General features: G+C 40.5%; 1 protein-coding gene across 1 annotated transcript in view; it reads left to right on the forward strand.

Moving 5' to 3' along the window:
* Positions 1-20557, forward strand: part of tbkbp1 (TBK1 binding protein 1) — a 55464-nt gene extending 34907 nt beyond the window's left edge. The window contains exons 5-10 of the mRNA XM_018689483.2: positions 1919-2066; positions 3821-4023; positions 4883-4944; positions 9975-10090; positions 11969-12756; positions 15360-20557. Of these exons, the coding sequence (XP_018544999.1) occupies positions 1919-2066; positions 3821-4023; positions 4883-4944; positions 9975-10090; positions 11969-12756; positions 15360-15488 (1446 nt within the window). The 3' untranslated portion in view covers positions 15489-20557. The remainder of the gene's footprint in view (positions 1-1918; positions 2067-3820; positions 4024-4882; positions 4945-9974; positions 10091-11968; positions 12757-15359) is intronic.
* The last annotated feature ends 386 nt before the right edge of the window (positions 20558-20943 follow it).

Here is a 20943-nt window from a genome sequence, read left to right on the forward strand (position 1 = left end):
CCAAAGGTCCTGAAGCTGATGGGGATTCAGGACTCAAACACGTGCTTACCATTTAAAGGGACACTCCACAAATTCTCCTCCCATCAAATTGTCATCTGTGGCTCTGGAGGGAGTTTGTAAAATGTGGGTGTTTACTCAGTACTCAGTGCTGATCATCTAGTGCAGTGCATTCAAGTTGCGCTGTACCATGCTCGGTGCTAACAGTCAGGATATGTTTGGATAGGATATCTTGGCCATTCACAGTACCACCTTACCCTAAAACTCCCTGAAAACAATCAGAAAATTTTGATGTATTTATCAAATATCTCAGCACCTCTAGTTCTCTTGTTTCAAAATAAAATGTGAAACCTCTCAACTTTTTCCCCATGCATCACTTATAATATTTTATGCTATAAAAGAAGTCCATCTGTCCATCCAACTCATACAGGTTAAAGGTTAAAATTACAACTACACCATGAAGAATAAGTGGTAAATAGAGGAATAGTGATCTATGAATATAAATGAGTTTTAAAACTATATTTGCATTTCTTTGTTTCTCCTCACGATACTTTCACATTCCAACCTGAAACAAGATAAACTTCAGAAAAACACTTGACAAACTGGAGTGCATCACTTTGATTGTGCACTGTAGAATGCACTGCTCATTTCAAAGTAATTGCCTTCTGAGAAAACTTTTTTCATTATGTCTCATTCTGAGCAACCAGTCCTTCAGAGAAAAGAGCTGTTTTAGAGTCATTCAGTGAAATTTCTCCTCTGACACAGAACACACACTCTTATCCCCACAACATCCTCAATGTTCCTACTATTTAAAACATACTAAAATTAGCGTTCAGCTTTATTTTGTAAGTCATCTTGTTGGTAGATTTCAGGGTGTGAGAATCTCTCTTTTTTGAGCACGTTACTGTAACCGGTTACAAATCAAAGTCGATCCAGACCAGGTAGAGGCTTCCAACTGAACAGATTGGCTGGCTGCTCTTCCCAAGATCCCCTCTGTGATAATAAACCATCGCATATGAGAGTGAAGTACGATGAGCAGCTCATGCCGAGCAGCCTCAGCAGTTTTATGTGGTCAGAGTGATTAAGGGATGAGGTGCGCCAACTATGTTGGAACTGCCACCTGCTAAGGACTGACCCCGTGTCAATGTCACCTAAAGCTGTGGCTGCCATTGTTAATATGGCTCCATCTACCTACTGGGCCTCACTGATCTTTAACCTTCCAGCAGTGCACTCACTCATTCACTCACTCACATAATATTTCTATATATATATATGATTGTTTTTGTGTGAGCGCATGTTCCTACATTTCTGTTTTATTTTAGGTTTTAGCTTTTTTTCCTCTTACATTCTTGCCTTCTTAACAATGAAAAACAAAACAAAGATTTCAGCTTCTGCTCAACCTGCTGATCAACACAGAAACATACATGAACACTGACATATTGTAGATGTGTCCAAATTGTGGCATCAGCACAGCAGATGGGAATCAACCCTGATGATCTATTGTGTTTCCATGTGATGCCAGGATGGTTTAATATCTCTCATTATGTGTTCTGTAACATTTGTAACACTCCTGATGTTGTTATTGTAGATGAAGGCCAGTTTATTCACTGTTTTTCCGCTGTACATAAATCAAACATTTTCTGATAAACTGAATAATGCAAATTGCCAATATCAGTAGTGTAATATCAGTGTTAGGACATGAATGGAGATAAATGATACTGATATTTAGCAGCCTTGGACATGTTCACAAAGTGGTTTTTAGCAGCTTAAAAAGAGGCAAAGTTTTGTTCCATCTCAGGCTGTGTGGTGCAGGCCATAGATGCTGAAGAATGCACATAACCACTGTCAATAATTGAATACTGTGTACTGGCAATGTAACTGGCGGTTTCAAATTAATTATTGAAAATGTGTGTGATTACAGACCAGCCTGGTGGAGAAGCATGTCGAGCGTATCCTGAACCTGGAGTCAGCTCTGAGGCAGAGAGACAACTCACTGCAGAAACTCAACATGCAGCTGCACAGCAAAGACATGCAGTATCTGCAGCTGCACGCCGGCCCAGACTCACACAGTAAGAGACTGTCAGCTCTCACTCAGGGTGTTTATCTGCTTATCTAATTATGGTGATAACACACAGATGCATATAATAATATCACAAAGTGACTATGGAGCCGTATAAGCACTGGTGCACTGATCAAAGTCTCAGTCTCGGCAGGACTGAGAAAAACCTGTCCATGTTTGTCATGTGTTTCTTTTATAACTTGTCTTAATGCCTTTTTATATCTTATGTAAAGCACATTTGTTGTTTAAAGGTGCTATATAAATACACTTGCCTTGCATTTATATTAATCTATGTGTTGCAAATGTAATGTACAGATTTCAGAAGGTCAGTATTTTGGTTTATGTAATACTACTGATCTTCATCTGTAATGCAGTATGTCAGCTGCTTCATTTTGATAATTACTGCAGAGTACAACAAGATAAGACATTTATCTATCAACCACAAGTCTGCTTGAAACAAAAAAAAAGGCCCAGATATCATGTTATCACTGTTAATCACTGCTCATCTCCTCTCTATTACTCAATCTTTAATCACATCCAACAATCTGTCCGGAAAGCGTTTTAATTGAGGTCAGGTTAATCCTCGGCCTGTTGGAGAGAACCAGCCTGAACATTTTGTTCCAACTCCCCAGTCACAGTCGTGGAAAAAGAGACCTGTGATCTATGCGGGCGCTCATGATTGATATTCAATCATTCTGGCTTCAAAATCACTCTGAGTGGAGTGACTGCTACTGTAAATTTGAGGATTTCTCTGTATTATTCAGCCTGTTGCTTCCATCTGCACTGCAAAGCAATCTCCATTGTGACTAGACTGCGTTACCAAATGCTAGAAAACCTGTGATAATTTGACTTATTACAATGCAAATTAATTCAAGCATCAGAAATGTAAGAAGTTTCAAAGTTGCTTCAAACAAGTCAGGGTCACTACAAAACTATATTCACTGTACTCATGATAGAAACAAAAGCATGTGAATAAAATCCTAAATCACTGAGGAGATTTTGTATTACAAAGCTAAACAGTCTCACCAGCTCAGCAGGTTCCTTCATTTTCAGACTGCAGCCCTGAATTCAAGATAAAATATGCAGTCCACTACTGCTGTAGAGGAGGTTCTGTTAAACTTAAGCTGTTCTGGAGCCAGTAGATGCTAATCTTTGCTCTCTTTGACGATGTGGGTGGCTGATGGAAACATGGAGGAAATGTGTCACTGTCACCTCAGCAGATACCTGCTGATGGTACACCTTGACAAAGAGAAGCTATCCTCCTTTGGAAAAACAAGTGTTTTTTGTTCTTTATGTGTGAGGAAGTAGTAATGTACTGTATTGATTAATGACTGTGGGCGTGTATGAATGAGGGTGAATATGAGACAATGTCTTGTAGCGCAGACTGTGTACAGCATGTGTGTACCTGTGACTGCACATACAGTAGAAGTGTGCTGGTAAGGAGGCAGGAGGAGCTGGGATATAAAAGATGATACTGCTCCGCTGTTACAGTGTCTTCTGGCTCAACGACTGAGTCTGTGTGAGCGGAGCTGAATCACTAACATGCCCACGCAGATCACATCACCCAGGTACAAACTGAAAGATGCTGCCCTTGGAAGAAGTCTTCTCTTTTGCTCTTTCATACTCATCTATTGTACAACAACCGTGGATGGCAGAAGGCTGCATTAGTCAGGGGAAAAGTGATGAAAACGCAATGTTGTCTTTTGTGTTTCAAGTCTACATTTATTCTTTGTCTCCCACGACACTTCTCTTCCCCCCACCCAGTGCTGGACTGCCCAGCGCTGACCCTTCAGAGCTCCCGCAGCCTGGACGCACTGTCCGACCTGAAGCTGCAGCGGCTGGAGGCTGAGCTCGAGGGGGCGCGGCACGAGGCCCAGGGGGCGTGTCAGCGGGAAGAGGAGCTGAAGGCAGAGTGCGAGAGACTGAAGGAGGAGATGAGACAGCTGCAGAACAGCCAGAGGGAGAGGGTCAGTGTTGGTTTGTTTTAGGCTTGTGCTTGGGGTGCCACATGGGTGGAGTTTACTGCATCAGGACAATTTTAGCAATGTCAAGGACTAAGCAAGAGCAACTATGAGGAACCAACCCCAGTACTTTCTTATGATGCATTCCCTGAATTATCCTAAAATGATTTGTAAGATGTATGAAGTGAAGTTTGCAGAAGCCCATATCAAAGCCAACCTCTTAGATGTCAAAGCAAGTGTTTATTAAATCATTTTTCTCTACAATATCCACATATGCCAACTAAACAATAATTATGATGTAGTTAAATTGCCTGTAAGCGATATTTTTACAGTAACAATAACATTCCTTTGCTCACAAAGAGTCAAGGAGGCAAAAGGAAGCAAGTTAAGGAATGAAGTTTGATGCTGAACTCACAATGTTTCTTGTAGACTGATAAGTAAACAGCTATTATTGCTAACACTGGCTATGTAGCGATAGCAATAACTTGTATATGGCACCTTTAAGCTCTTCTTACAACTGATTTGTTACCCCTCTATGCCTAATCTTATTAGCCAGTTAACATGAGAGCAAAATCTCAACTTTCCAAATAAAGTAACTCCTCCATTGCTTGGAGCACTATGGCTGAAAATTAGTGCTTCTTTAATGGCTTTATATGTATACATAAAGCCCAAAAGATCACAGTTTCACAGGTATACACACATATGCTTGAAGAATAATTATCAATCCAAAGACACACCATCTCACACACCTTTTTCTGAATGTTACCCTCAAACACGTTGTCTCGACAGGCTCTTGCTGTCAGATTTTGTCCAATATTCCACCAGCACCTGCATGCTAATCTAATTTCACGCTCTACTTCGGCAGGAAATGACTTCTCCGTGCAAGCAGTGCGATGTGGAGTGGATAAAGAAGGTGGGAGATGAGCAGTAAGTGACCACAGCGATGGGAGAAAGGAGGGAGGGGGGGGTGGAGGGAAAGCGCGAGTAAAAGGCAGAGGAGATGTTGGTTAAGGAGCATCATCTTATACAGCAGGATGAGAGCAAAAGGAGAAATGTTTTACCAGAAGCTGCAGCTCATTTTGTGTATTTATTCTCCTGCCGTGCTGTGTTCAGGCTGACCTCTAGAGGCCTCATTAGAAAGCAGTTGAGCTCTCCATCGCTGGCTAACTGGGTTCAAACACAGCATTAATAAAGGTTTGGGCACAAAAGCTGCATTTAGCGAATATATTCTCCTTTATGTTGCATTCAGCTGCAACACCACTGTTACTGTATTAAACATTTGCTCAAGGAGATTTGGCAGGAGATTAGTCTGAGCAGCAGGGGGCAGCGTAGGCATTGAGTAGAACGCCTTCCTGTCCATTTCCTCATGTCTCCGTATTTGTTGGACATCTCTGTGAGGCAGGAAGTCCAAGCTCATCATTCTATCTTTTCATCTTCCACACCAGAAAACCATCAAAATGAAAGCAGTAGTGAGTATTCAAGCTGTTGTGTTTCCACTCATTTCTCTGTCACTTTCAGCCAACAAGGGAAATGTGTTCAACTTGCTCTGAGAGGAAAGAAAGTAGCTTATTTTCATACCCTTGTTGTGAAATTGCCTACAGGCACTACATGACTGTTTGCTTACAAGGTGTCACAGGTAAAAAAAAAAAAAAAAAAAAAAACCACAGCAAGTTGGGCAGCTCACTCCCACACAATGAAACCCCGCAAGTGTTTCGATGGGGAGCAAACTGAAAGTATACTGTGCGGCAGAGAGGCAAGAGTTTTTAGTGAGCATGTGGTGGAAGCCTACTGTTTTTTCCAGACCTTGGCCACCTTTTGGTTTTACTCACTAATATCACTCACTCCCACTGAAAACCTACAGTGCCTATACCTTGTTTCCTGGTGCTTTTTCTTGTAATTGGGCTCATTTAGTGTAAACTGCACAGATTGACCTGGAAGATTATGTATGTGTTTTGGAGCTATATTAACCCAACACCTTTGCCCTAATTATCATCAGCACTCTATAATCTGAAGGATATGCAGTTGGAGGAAATTGGTGTTATTTAAAATTGAGACTTAGACTCAATTTTGTCTTTGATTATTTTCTCTGATATGTTGAAATTTGTGCAGCTAACAACTAAGAAATTCATGAACAGATGCACATTTTCACCTTCTAACAACATATCAAATTTAGCTTAATCCTCCATTTGTGCACTTTCTTGTTTCTGTAATATTTTACCTTCTTTACCACCTCTCTCTCCTTCCTGCTCTTTCCACCAGTTTTTGTAAGAGAAGCTAATTCTGCTACCGGTCGCATTTTTCATGACGACATTTGTGAATTTTCATCTGCCTCACACATAACTAATACTACATGAACAACACTCCCCTCACCAACCACAAGCCACACTGCAGGCACGATGTGCCACCCCCCAACCCCCACCCCCAAATTTCAGTATAGCGAGTGACTGACTAATCGTTCTTCAGCTCTCAGAAAGTGAGAGCCATTTCCAATAAATCACAACATGATAATTTCCCATTTTTTGTGGAAATTCAAAGAATAATAATAATAATAATGGTATGTTTTGGAAGTTTAATTCTGCCTTAAATTTTCCCTGACTTCTGAACAGCAGAGTGTAACATTTGTAAATCTATTTTTACATTTAAATAGATAATTAGCCCCAAAAGTATAATAAGACGCACTACGTTACTGTGTAGCAAAACACGTCACTGGATGTTTGTTGCACTGTGGCTTGGTGTGAGGACAGTTTGACACCTCTCTGTGCTCAGCTGAAAGTGCTTCATGCACATAGCAGAAGTTGGGTGTGACAGAGTATAAACTGCAGAGTGTGAAAAGCCCCCACCGTGGTCTGATGGTCGTTTAACACATGTTCTCCAAGAGGCTGAAGGCAAGCAATGAAGACCGACATTCAGTTTCTTTAAAGTGCTATCAACATCCTCCTTCCAGAAAACACAACCACACAGAGACACATTTATGGGAATATTTACTAGAGGCTCATCTTGCTGACCACCGTGCATTTGAGTGTACGTTTTCCCTGGAGGCCGTGTCCTTAATGTGCGTGACTGAGCTCCAGCAGATTTGAAAAAGAACATTTATTATAGCTCTGAGTGTTCGGCAACAAAGAGGAGCTCAGATCTCACAGGCAGCTGTGGTGACGGCTCTCTCTTTGAAACGTCTGATCAGATCAGGGGTCAGATTTCAGCCCACACTTCATCTCCCACACACGCACTCATATATATACTCTTGTACCTGATCAATTCACTCACACAAGCTTTTCATCAGTGCTGCATTGGCATTATCACACCCCTCCTACACACTGTAATGCACATTGTACAGTATGTACGTGTGCAGTTATACACACACACACACACACACACACAGGAGCAAAGAAAAAGGAAACAAACAAAAATAAATGCAAAAGAACAGACGCATGCTGGCAAATGTGCAAAGTATTTTTAGACGCAGAGACAAAAACAACAAGGGACCTCATTTCACATATTTTCTAAAACAGGCAATGGTTGAGAAACCCCTGTTAAAGTTTGTCCCTGCGTGCACCCGTGCAGGTGTTCACACATCAGTTTTAATACATGAGACCATGAGAGAAAGGTGTTACAGTCTTACCCAGGTCTCTGACACAAATTGTCAAAACACTGTAGCAAAATTGAAAAGTGAGATAGTACGATAGTAAGTGTGAAAAGGAAGAGGTGCATGAATCTAAACTGCAAAGATATTCAGTATACACCTGCATTTACAAAGAAAGAAGACAATGTGCAGCTGCAGCTGAGAGTCATCTGAGAGTGTAGTGAGGGGAGGAAGTGGATAAATTACATTTAATGGACGTTTTTCTGCAATAACAATATTATACTCACGCTCTACCCACCATGCCAGTAAGTAACCTAAATGACTGTTATTTTCCTACAGGTGCACTACATATATTTATACTTTTTCAGGAGCCTTTTATCCCAAACCACACGCAGGGAGTGTGTGCGCAGTTTCGGTGCAGACGACCCTGAATCATTTCGATGTTAGTACCAAGTTCCACCAACTCGTACCACAATGAAGGATGTTGTCTGTTATGAGGTGGGGGGTGAAGGGGGTTTGATACCCCACTCTGTCTGAGTCATAGCAGTTTTGGTGGAAAACTAGGTGGGCCAGTTACAAAAAAACAACTAACCAGTGGAAGTTATGACTTGTTTATCAGTTTTTATGAAATTGTGAGCTTCCTTGAAATGGGGTCCCTGACATTATTCTAAAATATTTTGGGGTGATAAACTTGTGGCAGTTTATGAAATGTGATGTAAAAATGACAAACTTGTTTTCCAGTGCACGTCTTTGCAGATATCTGTAAAATGTAAACAGGTGCAGAATGAGATTGTAGTTGAGAAGTGAAGAAGAATCTGCGGTTATTAGTGCAAAACGATGTGCAGTGTTCCTCTGATATATACCCAAGCAGCAGGCTTACACATACAATTGGGAATACTCAATTAAGTTAGTGCGTGGGTGTGCTGGGGAACATATTTTTAATTTGACACTGTGTTTTATTTGCTGTGTAGGCAGGATACATAAGTGTTTTTCTTTCCTTTTTTTCATTTTTTCTCTTTAATGGTGCCAGTGTTGCAGTGGAAGTTCACATCTATTCCTATTTATACAGTAGAAATCCCCAGGACATGCATAAGTGTTGTTGTAAATTTTTTTATCTTCCACCATCTCGATGGAGGGATGAGTAGAGTCAAATTCTCATCAACTCAAACAGGTTAAATTGGTTATCGGAGGTGCTTTATCAGATCAGGGTCTGGCAACAATCTGGTGCTCAGGCGCACGTCCCCTTTTCGTCTTTATCTCTCCGTTCATCAAATGGCAGGTGTTGATTTGCCCTTGTGAAATGTATAGTGTCTTTTGAAATTTGATGTAGACGTGTGATCATGGATCGATAAAAGCATGTCACGTTACCTTTTTAATTTCATTTATGAAACTATTATCAAAACTTATTTTTTTGAAATGCTGGTCTTGATACAAGAAATTACTCAAACTGGCAGTGTAAACTCATTATCTTATAAGATTTTAAAATAGATTTCAAGGTTTCATGTCTCTCATCTCCCAAATAACATTGTAATCTACCACCATCAGAGCTGGCATGAGTCAGTTTCAGGGCAAGACTGAGGAGTTTATAAAAATTGGTTAGACATTTGAGATAAATTGTCCATTATCAGATTTGAGGGCAGTTTGCACAAGCAGTGACTAACTACTACAGTTGCTTCTTTCTATTTGAACAAAACCCTCTGCCATGAAGCTGCCTACACTACCTAAGTCTCTGCTTTTACCCACACGCAGTAAATGCCACTCTTTATCTCATCTAAGCTATCAAATACAGTAGATGCTTAGACATATACAGTGTGCTGAGAGACTATTGGTATATCTTGGTGTATAATGCTTGGTTCATATTAATTTATATTGTGGGATTCAGATCAGTTTCAAGCCAAAGAGTTTAGGCTAATCAGTTGGTTACCATGGTTAAAGAACCCAGAAGCCTGTAAGCCAACCATCTTTGTTTACGGTTCTCAAAATAGAGTTGCTCTGTCAGTGCGGCCCCTGAGAGAGTCATGACACATCTTGCATGAAATGGTGTGATTTTATGCACTTCAAATATGCGCTGCAACTTGCAACGCTAAAAATATAAGCCTGTAAGACTCTCAATTAGCCAGCTTGATTTATGAGGCTGTGTTACTGCTGCAGAGCTCATTCAGTTTAAAGTGGAGATGGAGATCAGTGTGGATTTGTGATGCAATTCACTGTGGTTTAACCTCCAACAATGGTATACACTGCAATGATTAAACAGAGATTACAGTGTTTGTATAATCAGTTGTAATACATTAACACTTCAACAACACTGTAATACTCTGTGATGGCAATGGTTTTATTATAATTACATAATTGCCTCCCTTCCTCCTTCCTCCTCCAGGGTGAACTTGGCTCTGGCCTACACAGAGTTAACAGAGGAGCTGGGGCGCCTCCAAGCACTGAGCTCCAAGCAGACGGAGATCCTGAGGAAAGCCTCACAGGAGCAGGCTAGTCCAGGTTAGCATCTACAGTACCCATGTAAAATACTGTACATCAACAATGTGGAAAAACTGGGTCAGTGGTGGAGGAAGTATTCACTCCCTTTACTTGAGCAAAATAGCAATATCTCACTGTATAAATACTTAATTACAACTAAAAATCCTAAATTTATAATGCTGCTTACATATAGATGGTTGTAATGTTGAAGTAATAAAAGTAAAAGTACTTAATACAGGGAATACAGGAAAAAGGCACCTGATGCATCACTGTCCAAGTATAGTTTTACTGATCATGAAGAGTAACTTTTAGCCACTTAATACACTGTGGGATCGTTTAATTTTTAACACTGCACAATATTAGTTATATACAGTTACTTTTCAATCAATATGAATGTAGTTGCAAACACTTTATATAGTGGAGTTAAAAGCACCATATTTAGCTCTGAAATGTATTGGAGTAAAAGAACAGCAGTAGTACTTAAGATTTGAACTTGAGCACTGTATTTGAGGAAACGTCCTGAAACTGAAATTCTTTTGTTGAAACATTTTGTAAATTTAACATGAAGATTCTGATTTATTTTTTTTTTTTTTTTTTTTGAAAGTTGCTGATACTTTGTGTAATTAAGATCAAATATGTATATTAATTCATTACTGTCAGTCTGTACATATTTGCCTCTGACACAAAAAGAACTAATGGTTGTGATTTGTTGCTACAGTTTACTCAGTTGTAGAGTACAACTTAAAAGTGCTAAACAGTAGCAACACCTTTCTCTTCCTGCACACACACAGTCACAGACATAGCTAATGTCTCACAACTGTGCATCTACAACCCACCACAAACCAAAAGGTGCCACACGCAGTGTCTTTACAAACTGAAAAACTGTGTTGTGTAAATCAGTGATTAACTGTGTATTTGTGCATTGGGAAAAACACAGAAAACCCCAAACTCCACTTGACTTTTCCCACATGTCATGTTGTGTCACATTAATCTAGAAAATGCAACTTGAAAGGCACTTCTGCTTAATTAGTTACAGGATTGTGCAAGTGATATGACTGCCTCATGGCTATCTTTAACAACAAAACAAATAACTTTTTGTGAATCGTTGAAATAATCGGGGACATGGGAATTTGCGTAGAGCGGTTAACAGTTCTCCTGGGTGTTGAGTTGTACGAGTAAGCGTAAACTGAATAGTCCCATTTGAGTATTTCCTCCTCATATGGAGGCTCAGAGAGCACTTCAGAGCACAAACACCCCCTCCCTTTTAACACCTCAACCAACCGGCCATAAATGATGTTTCCTCTTTGATATGGGAAGTGGAGCTCAACTGGTGACTACAGGGGTGACTGACTCATCAACATATCTTGTAATTACAGGAAACACTACAATTGTACTACACTAGATCTCAATCTTTTTATGAATACACAGAGGTACATAAGTGCATGTATATTTACTGAATATAGTAGGAATATTTGTAAAAAACTGCCACAAATGTCTTCCTGTTAGCATTTCTGTGCCACACAAGAGAACAACTGATATCCCAGGGGGAGCAGCAGTGCTCTGTCATGAGAATGTCATATTTGAGCTGAGCATAATAAAAGTGGTGAAGTAGTGACATTTTCCTCTGCTTGTACTGGAAATGTCGACATTTTATGTAACTCACAGTTAAACACAGTTACAGTGGTTCAAAAATGTATGTGCAACAGGGCAAGGCTTCCCCTAAACTGCTGCCAAAGAGTTAAAGGCTAGCTATTGTCTAAAATATCATTAGGATCTCTGGTCTCCAAACAATACAAAGAGCAGTACCAGACTATAAGTACACAAAAAGCCAGTAGTGTAACAGGTTGCAAAGCTGTTTTCCAAGACTTTCATGTTTGTTTATCATCTGTGTTCCCTCAGTTCAGCGCCACTCTCCCATCCACCACCAGCGCCACTCTCCAGTATCTCAGCGCCACTCGCCCATCTCACAGCGCCATTCTCCAGTCCCGCCTCCACCACAGCACTCCCCAATCCAACAGAGACGCTCCCCAGTACTGCAGCGCCTCTCCCCAGACATGCACCGCCGCTCGCCCCTACTGGACGTCAACGACGGACCGGCCTCTTACTCCTGCCGGCCGCCCAGCCAGCACCTGAGGGCCAGTTTCCAGGGCCGGCGAAGTTACTCTGAGGTTGCTGACCCCTCGGCTTACCAGTGCCCGCCCCGCTTCTCTCTGGACCCTGTCTCCACCCTGCCTAAGCCTCGGCCTTATGTTGAGGGCTACCCAAAACAACAGCCCCAACACGTGGGCTCTCCTCACGGTGGACTGCAGCACAGGAGTTCCCCGTCTCCCCATCAAAGTGGTGGGGGAGGAGACGGGGGCCTTGGGGAGAGCTCCATGCGCCACTCCAGAGAGATGCCATTCCCACTGTCTGAGGTGGCTCACCTTCATTTTGAGCCCCCTCCTCCTTCCACACCGGCCCCCCAGCCCCCACAGTCCTCTGAAGATGAGGAGGAGTGGACCTGCCCTCATCCCATCAGCCCACCGCGGACACTGGGAGTGCTCTCTGCTGCAGTGCCCAGCGGTGTCATGAGAGGCCCGGCGTCCTGCTCAGCCTTCCCCATCCCTCAGAGGCCTAACACCCTCAGCTGCCACCCTCAGCCTGGGTACATGTCAGCGGAGCATGCTCAGTCCTGGCCTTCGATCAATGTGAGTTAAAGCATAAAAGTTAATTAAAACATTGTGAAAGCGTTAATGCAGCTACACATTTAGTGAGTTTAATACCATTAAGTTGCACTATTTTAAAACTGTCCAGCATCACATTCTCACATGCTTAGCTGGTTCAGAGAAAACCATGTGTTTAACCCCAAGACTCTTTACCCTGAGTATAGCTTTTTCACACTGCATGTCACAATCATCTCAAAGCATCTGTCTTCACCATCTCTTCCTAGTTCCAAGTTCCTTTAAAACAATTGTACAGCATTTTCAGAAATACGGTTATTTTTCTTTCTGTCTGAGGGTGAGGTGAGAAGTTTGATATTAATCTTATGACTGTGCATTAAACACAGGGCTGGAGTCAAGACAAGTTTCTGCCAAGCTTAGCATAAAAGGGAAATAGCTATTCTGGCTCCTGTCCAAAGTTACAATATATAAGCTAAACAACGTACTGTATCTTGTTTGTTTAACTTGTACTTGAGTTGAAATATAAAAATGTTAACTGGTTTTAGTGCCTGTGGAACTAATTCACAACAGCCTTTTCGCATTGAGACTGCCACGTTTGTACTACTGTTCCTGTGCAGACACCAAAACCAAAACGTGTGCTCACAGACTGTAATCTGGCAGCCTGTGCTACAGCCAGAGACACTGCACAGAAGTACACGGTGTACGGAGAAACTGATGTTTAACTCCAATATGTAACCACATATTTTAAACAAGCAACATATAAAACAGCTTTAGAGGTGCTGGTGGTGTATTTTTGGACATTTGACAGAGCCATGCTCACTGTTTTTCCCTTGCTTCCAGTCTTAAAGATAAGCAAGAAAACAAGAAAGACAAGAAGAAAAAGAAAAATGGCTGCATGAGTTGTTTCAGCAAGTGAAATATAGCAAAATATTTTTCCGTTCATGCGTCAAAGATTTCTCGGAATATCACCGTTGTCTGCTGATAGTAAAGGAAAAAAATTATGTGAGGTCATTATAGAGCCACTAAGTCCACTGACGGAGGAGGTGGCAGAGGAAGGATAGGTCAACAAAATGTCATGTTTTGACATATAAGACCACTGTTCCCTTGTTGTTTCCTACCAACTGTGAGTTTCTTCTCACCAGGGTGATGAATGTTCCCTAGCCTTTAAGGGGAACTCCACTGATTTTACACATCAAAGTCTATTTACAAGTGTTGCCTCATACTGCGTAAGTGCAAAACGTTGTACAAGTCATTTATACAGCACAGATACAGTAAGTATGCCGCAGCAGACAAAAAAAAAAAATTCAGCTAGACTTTGAGGTTTGTCAGATTAAAAAATGCCTTTTTTTATAATGTACTGTAGCAGTTCTCAAAGACACTGTCAAATCATGTCATCTTTGAAATTTAGGAGGGAAATAATTATCTTGGTAGTGGCCTTGAAACAAGGCCAAGATGGCAGGACTTCCCTAGCTTGTTGGATAAACTGCTTAAACTACAGGCCTATAAACTGCAGGCTTACGCTCCTTCTCAGCCACCGTGTTCCTCCGAGGATCATCATCTGGCATTACCATCCGTACACACAAAGCAGTCTCAGTCCAGACTGTTCTCAGTCTGTTATTGCCCAACCGTGGAACGAGCTACCAAATGCTGTCAGAGCAGGAGCCGTCCTCTCTATCTTCAAGAATCTCTTCCGAGAGCACCTCCTCTCCTAACATCTCTAACACCCCAACATGTTGAACTAAGTGTTACTCTTTACCTGACCACCATACACTTTGTCTTTTTGAACAGCCTTCACACTTACTTGAAGGTCTTAGTGTTTTCCCTCACTTGTAAGTCGCTTTGGATGAAAGCATCTGCCAAATGTATAAATGTAAATGTTTATGCTGAGGGTTTATTATCTTACTAATTTCCTTTCTGTTTCATTTATAAAGGAACTGCCTTTGAGAGATCTCTGTTTCATTGTGATACTACATTATTATTCATTCCTTTTTTTGGTTTTGATGTTTTTTGTTTCTTGTTTTTCCTGATAACACAGAGATTAAGAAATGAAGAGTACTGTGTATAGGCAAGAATAATAAATAGAAATGTTAATTTTCTTAAATAAGTTAGGAGTGAAGAAAACAGGAGTAGGAAAGAAAAAAGTCAGCACAAAAAAATTTTAAAAAACACCTATATGTGTCATCCTGTCGAACTGTGAATGACTTTTTGACTCTGTTCTGGCTCTGTTCTTACTGCACAGACATGAAACTGATATCAATCTCATCTCACTCAGAAAGAAAATAAATAAGCACATTTCCTGAAACAATTTCTTTTTGAATTTCATCTCCAGTTAGTTTTCTTGTCTCTAAATTGTACTGAATTAAACAGTGGATCAGGACTCAGATGAGAGTTTCCATCTGGATTTACTACTAGTGGGTCTGTTTCACGGCAAGACCAAGTGGTCCCTGTTGTGTAAGTCTGAAGTGATCACTCCACCAGTAGTGATGTTTTTTTTGTTGCCTCCCACAGAGTGACTAATACAATCCAGTGGAGTGAGTAAGTTGAGGACCACCTGTGGTTTGTTCTGTAGTCTAATTGTGTGTGTGTGTGTGTGTGTGTGTGTGTGTGTGTGTGTGTGTGTTGCTCTGCAGCTCTGGATGGAGACTGAAGAGAGCGACATGCGGAGCTGCCCTCTCTGCCAGCTGATTTTCCCTGTTGGTTACCCTGACGATGCCCTCATCAAGCACATCGACTCCCACCTGGAGAACAGCAAGATCTGATCGCCATGGCAACCGGCCCTCTCATACATACATACACATATACACACACACACACACACACATGCGCGTGCGCGCGCGCACACACACGCACACACACAAACACATCTGCGCTCTCTTCTTATAGATTATGTAAGAGACCGGCAGATCTGGACAAAATGGAAAGTCGAACGTAGAATCACAGGCGATCCATTTAGAGCCAGTTAGCCGTGTGTGAAAACATTATAAGTAGGGTATGCAAAATGGCACAGGGGCCTGTTTTATTTGGGAAGTACTTAAACACGGGTCCGTCTTGGATTTGTGAGTGTACATGCAGAGTCCTTCACTGATTGCCCTCAAGACAGCTCTGCCTGTATAATCACTGGCTCTGGTTGCTGCTGTTTTGTCATAAGTCTTGTTGTGTGGTTTCAGACAGTTTCAGGTATTGTGTTGTTTTTCGCTTCACAGTGTAGTACCACTATGAACACACACAGTACACTTAAGTAAAGTGAGCTGATGACAAGGTATGAGAGGCAGGCTGGCCAGTTCAGTAGCTCTGCATGTCAAAAAGTTAGTTTCAGTGTTAAAGAGGAAACGATCAGGGAGATCCGAGGCATCTTTTTTTGACAGACTATTCTCACCACTTAGCTTTAAATACCGTACTCCTGCTTGGAAATTTTCTATCTCACAAACATACTACAGTATATTTTGCAGAGGATTCTGTGCAGTAAGTGCCAAGGACAGTGATCTGGTAGAAGCTGGTTTATTGAAATGATCTGACAGATATACATGTGGGACAGTGAGAGGATAACACTGTGAGGGCATTCTGACAGTCGATCAGGGGTTTGATGCCAGTTCACTTTCACTTTTATAAAAACAAATGAGTGTGTTTCAGAAAGTATAAAACATTCCAGTCTCACATCTCATCAACTGACAGATTAACTGACAGGCTGGAGAACATGAATGTGAAAGTACATTTGGATGAGCCTGAAGGTGGTTTTACCCGAACTGAGTTTTGATGATGCCCTGCAGGGCGGGGCACTTGATGTTGATGTGTCTTCTCCATGAGCGGAGGGAAATTTTAGTCAGAATATACCTTTATGCTTGCAGCCTGTTCAAAAATCTAAGTATCTTAGCACTTTAAGTTAGCATAGCCTATACAATGTATCCGTTTTCAGTCCCCATATATATATATTTTCCATGTATAATTTACTATTTATATTGTCTATCTGTAAGGCAAAAAATATGAAGATATATTTTTGCAAATGTTGATGCACCACATGTCTCATGTTAGTGACATGTTTCTCCCATGTGCTTGCACACTGTTGTGTATAGAGGATTGGAGGGTCAAAATCCCACCACACGGGATGCTTTTCTGTATAAAGACTTTAAATTATCAACTGGGATTCTCCTCGGTCTTCCTAAAGATCTGACCTTCAAAAACAGTTTGATGTCACGACTGCCCAGACCACCCAACAAAAAACTTAACAAAAAAGAACGCACACAGCTGGCTGCATGAGATCAAGACTTCTGACCTGCTTTGAGGAAAAAAGTGGCAGGCTTTATAGTGTACTGTATTTCTATCTCGGAGATCTGATACCAGAAACATCATCTCCAATCAGCAACGTTATCTCTGCAGGGTTTAAGCAAAGACGATACTCTTCTTTTGATACGTTGGTTTCATTTTTATCACAAGCGGAATCTTATCTCGAGATCTGCTTGTGGAACTTCTTTTTTGAAAAAAGGATTTTAAAAAAACAAAGTTACACTGATGTCAGCTAATCTGAAGCTTTTAGTTACATGTGCAGTTTCTAATGTAGGGGATGTCCCTACATACCCACTCATGCATTTAAACTGATTTGATACTGAAGAGCTGAAATGTGATAGATTAGAGCACATAGTCTATAGACTGTGGCAGCAGGATGATGCAGGACATAAGTTTCAAGTCTTTGAGTCAGCTGAGTTCAACCTCGCTGAAGTACTCTTGAAAACACTGAATCCCTACGAGCTCTGGAAGACTTTGCTTCAGGCTTTAATTTTCCTATGACGGTTTTTAAAAAAGAGAATTTTTCAATGCGGGTCAAAGGAAATCTGATTAAAGGATAATTCTGGTTTATTACTACTTGGACCTTATTTTAGTAGGTTCATGACAACACTGTGCTTGTCTGGTTAAATGCTGAGATCTGGGGATGCAGCAACAGCTTTTAAAAAAAAAAAAAAAAAAAAAGTCAGACGAATTAGTGATTTGCTTTTGCTGGCAAGCTAACTGCTAACACACTAGCCAGCTGCGCTAGTGGGAGTCAGTCACAACAGTTTCTGTCCTCTTTCACTATACTGATCTGTTTGGTCCTGCCTGGCACTTCTCTCTTACTTACTGACTCTTACTGAAGAGGAAACATACAACAACCGTTATCAAGCTCATTAGCTAATAAGTTCACACAGTTTATTTAAAAGATGTATTTATACCATTGACTCCTGTGTCCTAACTGTGGAGCAGTTTACACAGGGGCAGAGGAGGTTAATTAAAAGTGAAAGATATGACACAACTAACAAGTCATGATAGCTTCCTCCATTTTGATTTCTTTGGTTCGCCATAAAAAGGGCCACACTATCATGAGGGCTTGTTGGTAAATGGCTCAAAGTTATGGGTCAAAGTTCACCCAACTTAAAATTGTATGGATTCACTTTCAACCTGTAAGAGAACCTGTGAATCACAGTTCCATTTGGAATTAATTTAATTTAAGACGCCTAAAAAAAAGGGTTCCCGGCCTGAAGTAAACAGCGCCTCAGAAATTAGAAATACGAAATTATTGTATCATTATAAAATACATTACACTTCAAAACAAGCAGAGGCACTACCTCACACTACAGAGGCTACATATAGTAACTATAGTAATCCATGAGATGATGCCTCAGGATTTGTTTGATCACAGTATGGAAAAAGTCAAAGGGTCAGACTGTCACAACCAGGTGGGGGTATGAAAGCAAAAACCTGATCTGCACTACTAGTCAGACTTCATTATTCACCAGGGCCTGCACTGAGTTAAGTTTAGATATTGAGCAGCAGGACGATTACCTTACTACTAAGCTCTGTGTTGTTTTGTTGTTTGCAGTGACTGATTATACAGAGTTTCAGCAGCACTAACCACCTCCACTAACCAATTTCCTGGGGGAAACCCTGAAATCTATACAGAATTTCACAAGAAAAATGGTCAGGTTCAAAGAAGTTTCAAAAATAAACATAACTATATGTACCATTAATCATCTTCACAACATCCTTATGGAGGTTTCGATCTGGCTAAACATGATGCATCAAAGTTTCATCTGACTGCTTGTGTTTCTTTCCTATCAGACTTGTTTTTAGCAATGTCGCAGCACTCTGAGATTTAAGCACTTAACTCGCTGATTACAATGTTATTGTAACTGATGAAAGCAAATTGAAATAAACTGGAATTATCCTTTACAGAACCACATCCTGAGGTGTATAAAACAGAGGCAGTACAGAGATACTTGACCATTAAATCGAAGAGGGCTTTAATGACTCCCGATTATTCTATACTGTATGTATGTTCCTATATCATTCTGTGTAAAAATATTTAAAGCTGTGTACAGACAGATATTTTGCAAGTGTGTAAGACTAATGCAACATGTACTCTATTATTCAACAACTTCAAATTGGAGTGTCTGTAAATCAGTACATATAACCCTAGCCACCACCACACTAAATATTAATTATATGCCAGTTATATACAAGTACTTCCCTACACCTTTCCTCTCTCACTCACTACGTAGTGATATGTTCTTTAGTCAACTAATATCCAACAGTCAGTCTTAAGCTGTGGGATGTGGAGTGAGCATTTTCCAGGCTTTGTCACATGCAACCGCAAATGATCTGGATCTATACTGGGTTTAAAGAAAAATGACAAATTAATGTTTGAAGGTTTTAAGTCATTGTCGAGAAATTACAAGTGTCTGATGCATTTTTTTTCTGGTTTGATTTATCATGCAGCAAAGAAAGGAAATGTGCATCAAGTAATTGTTGTCACTGGTGATCATGATGTAATGTTGCATCATAAACTACTCACTCAGCAAAGTGAAGTTTAACTGCATTTGGAAACTTTAAGTTATAGCCAGGTGATTTATTTGAACTTAAAGTCCAACAGCAGCTGAGTTACTTTTTATTTCTTCATGGAGGAAATGTGCAGCGGTTAAAGATTTCACAAACAGAATGCCCCCCCCCCCATCAGAGGACCAATGTTGGCTCATAGCCAAAGATGACAAATTATTTCCTGTATTTTGAAAAACATGGTTAAGTGGGTTTCTTGTTCATGTCAGTGTCATGTGGAAAGATGCACTGTGGTTAATGGTGCTGGGATGTTCATAACCACAACCTGTTGGCCAGCAGCAGCAGCAGCAGCAATGCAGAGTGATCTCGCCCAGTATGAACTCACCATGTGATGTAGATGTTTACACTGCAACACACCCGCATGTTCACAAACTGTGCTGAGGTCCATTACATGAAGTTTATAATTCGCTTCAAGATAACAAAAAGTCAATGTCTGAAATCGTCACCTTGTTCTTCTTCCCTTTTTTGTGTCCTAACAGCAAAGAGACTCCTTGGTTTACTCAGGAGATTAACACAAAGACAAATCTAGCAGTGGAAAGATCAGATCTGTCTGCATTAGATTGAAATTATACATTTCTTTATCATGAAATTTCACTCAAAATTCCCCACAGATTTACTCAGGAGACAAACAGCTAGGTCCAACAAAGAGTTACAGTTAAAAAGAACTCATTCTTTTTTCTTTCTTGTAAAGCTCCTCTCTCCTATATCTAACTATGTGAGGTTGTTCTCCTGGGTAACATTAAGCGTACACGGAGACCTCAGCACTAATGAACTCTCCACAACACTAATGAGAAGTAATGTCTACTCTGCAGCACATGTGTGGTGGAACGACACTGCTGACATTCAACTACTTTACGAGTGTGATAAAAAAGAAAACACCAACAGAGATATACAAAGAGTCACTTTTACTTTCTCTCTTTCTCTGTCTGTAAATATACTAATAAATAAACTGGAACTTGCACTGAAACACAGCTTGAACTGGCTTCTTCTTGCAGGAATGACATCACTGGCGCTCAGAATTTCACACGTTCTCTCTTGTTACTGATCATTCATTTTAAGCTGTTGTGACGCACGTGAAACTGGAAACTGTTGTCAGGAGTTATTAAGTTGATGAGAGAATTTCTTAACGATAAAGAAAAATTTTTAGATATATTTCAACTTGTAGAGGTTTTTTATTTAATATTTGTGCTTTTTGATGCATAAATATCACTTAGAATAACCCTAGCTGCAATTATGCAACTGCTTTTAATGTTATAATATCTTTAAAAGTTAACACATCTTCTTCACTTCTTCTTTTAGTAAATTCTGCAAGAAATTACACCTTTTGTTTTGCAAGTAAAACCACCTGTGGTA

This window comes from Lates calcarifer, linkage group LG23 (genome assembly GCF_001640805.2).
Source record: "Lates calcarifer isolate ASB-BC8 linkage group LG23, TLL_Latcal_v3, whole genome shotgun sequence".
Lineage (NCBI taxonomy): Eukaryota > Metazoa > Chordata > Actinopteri > Centropomidae > Lates > Lates calcarifer.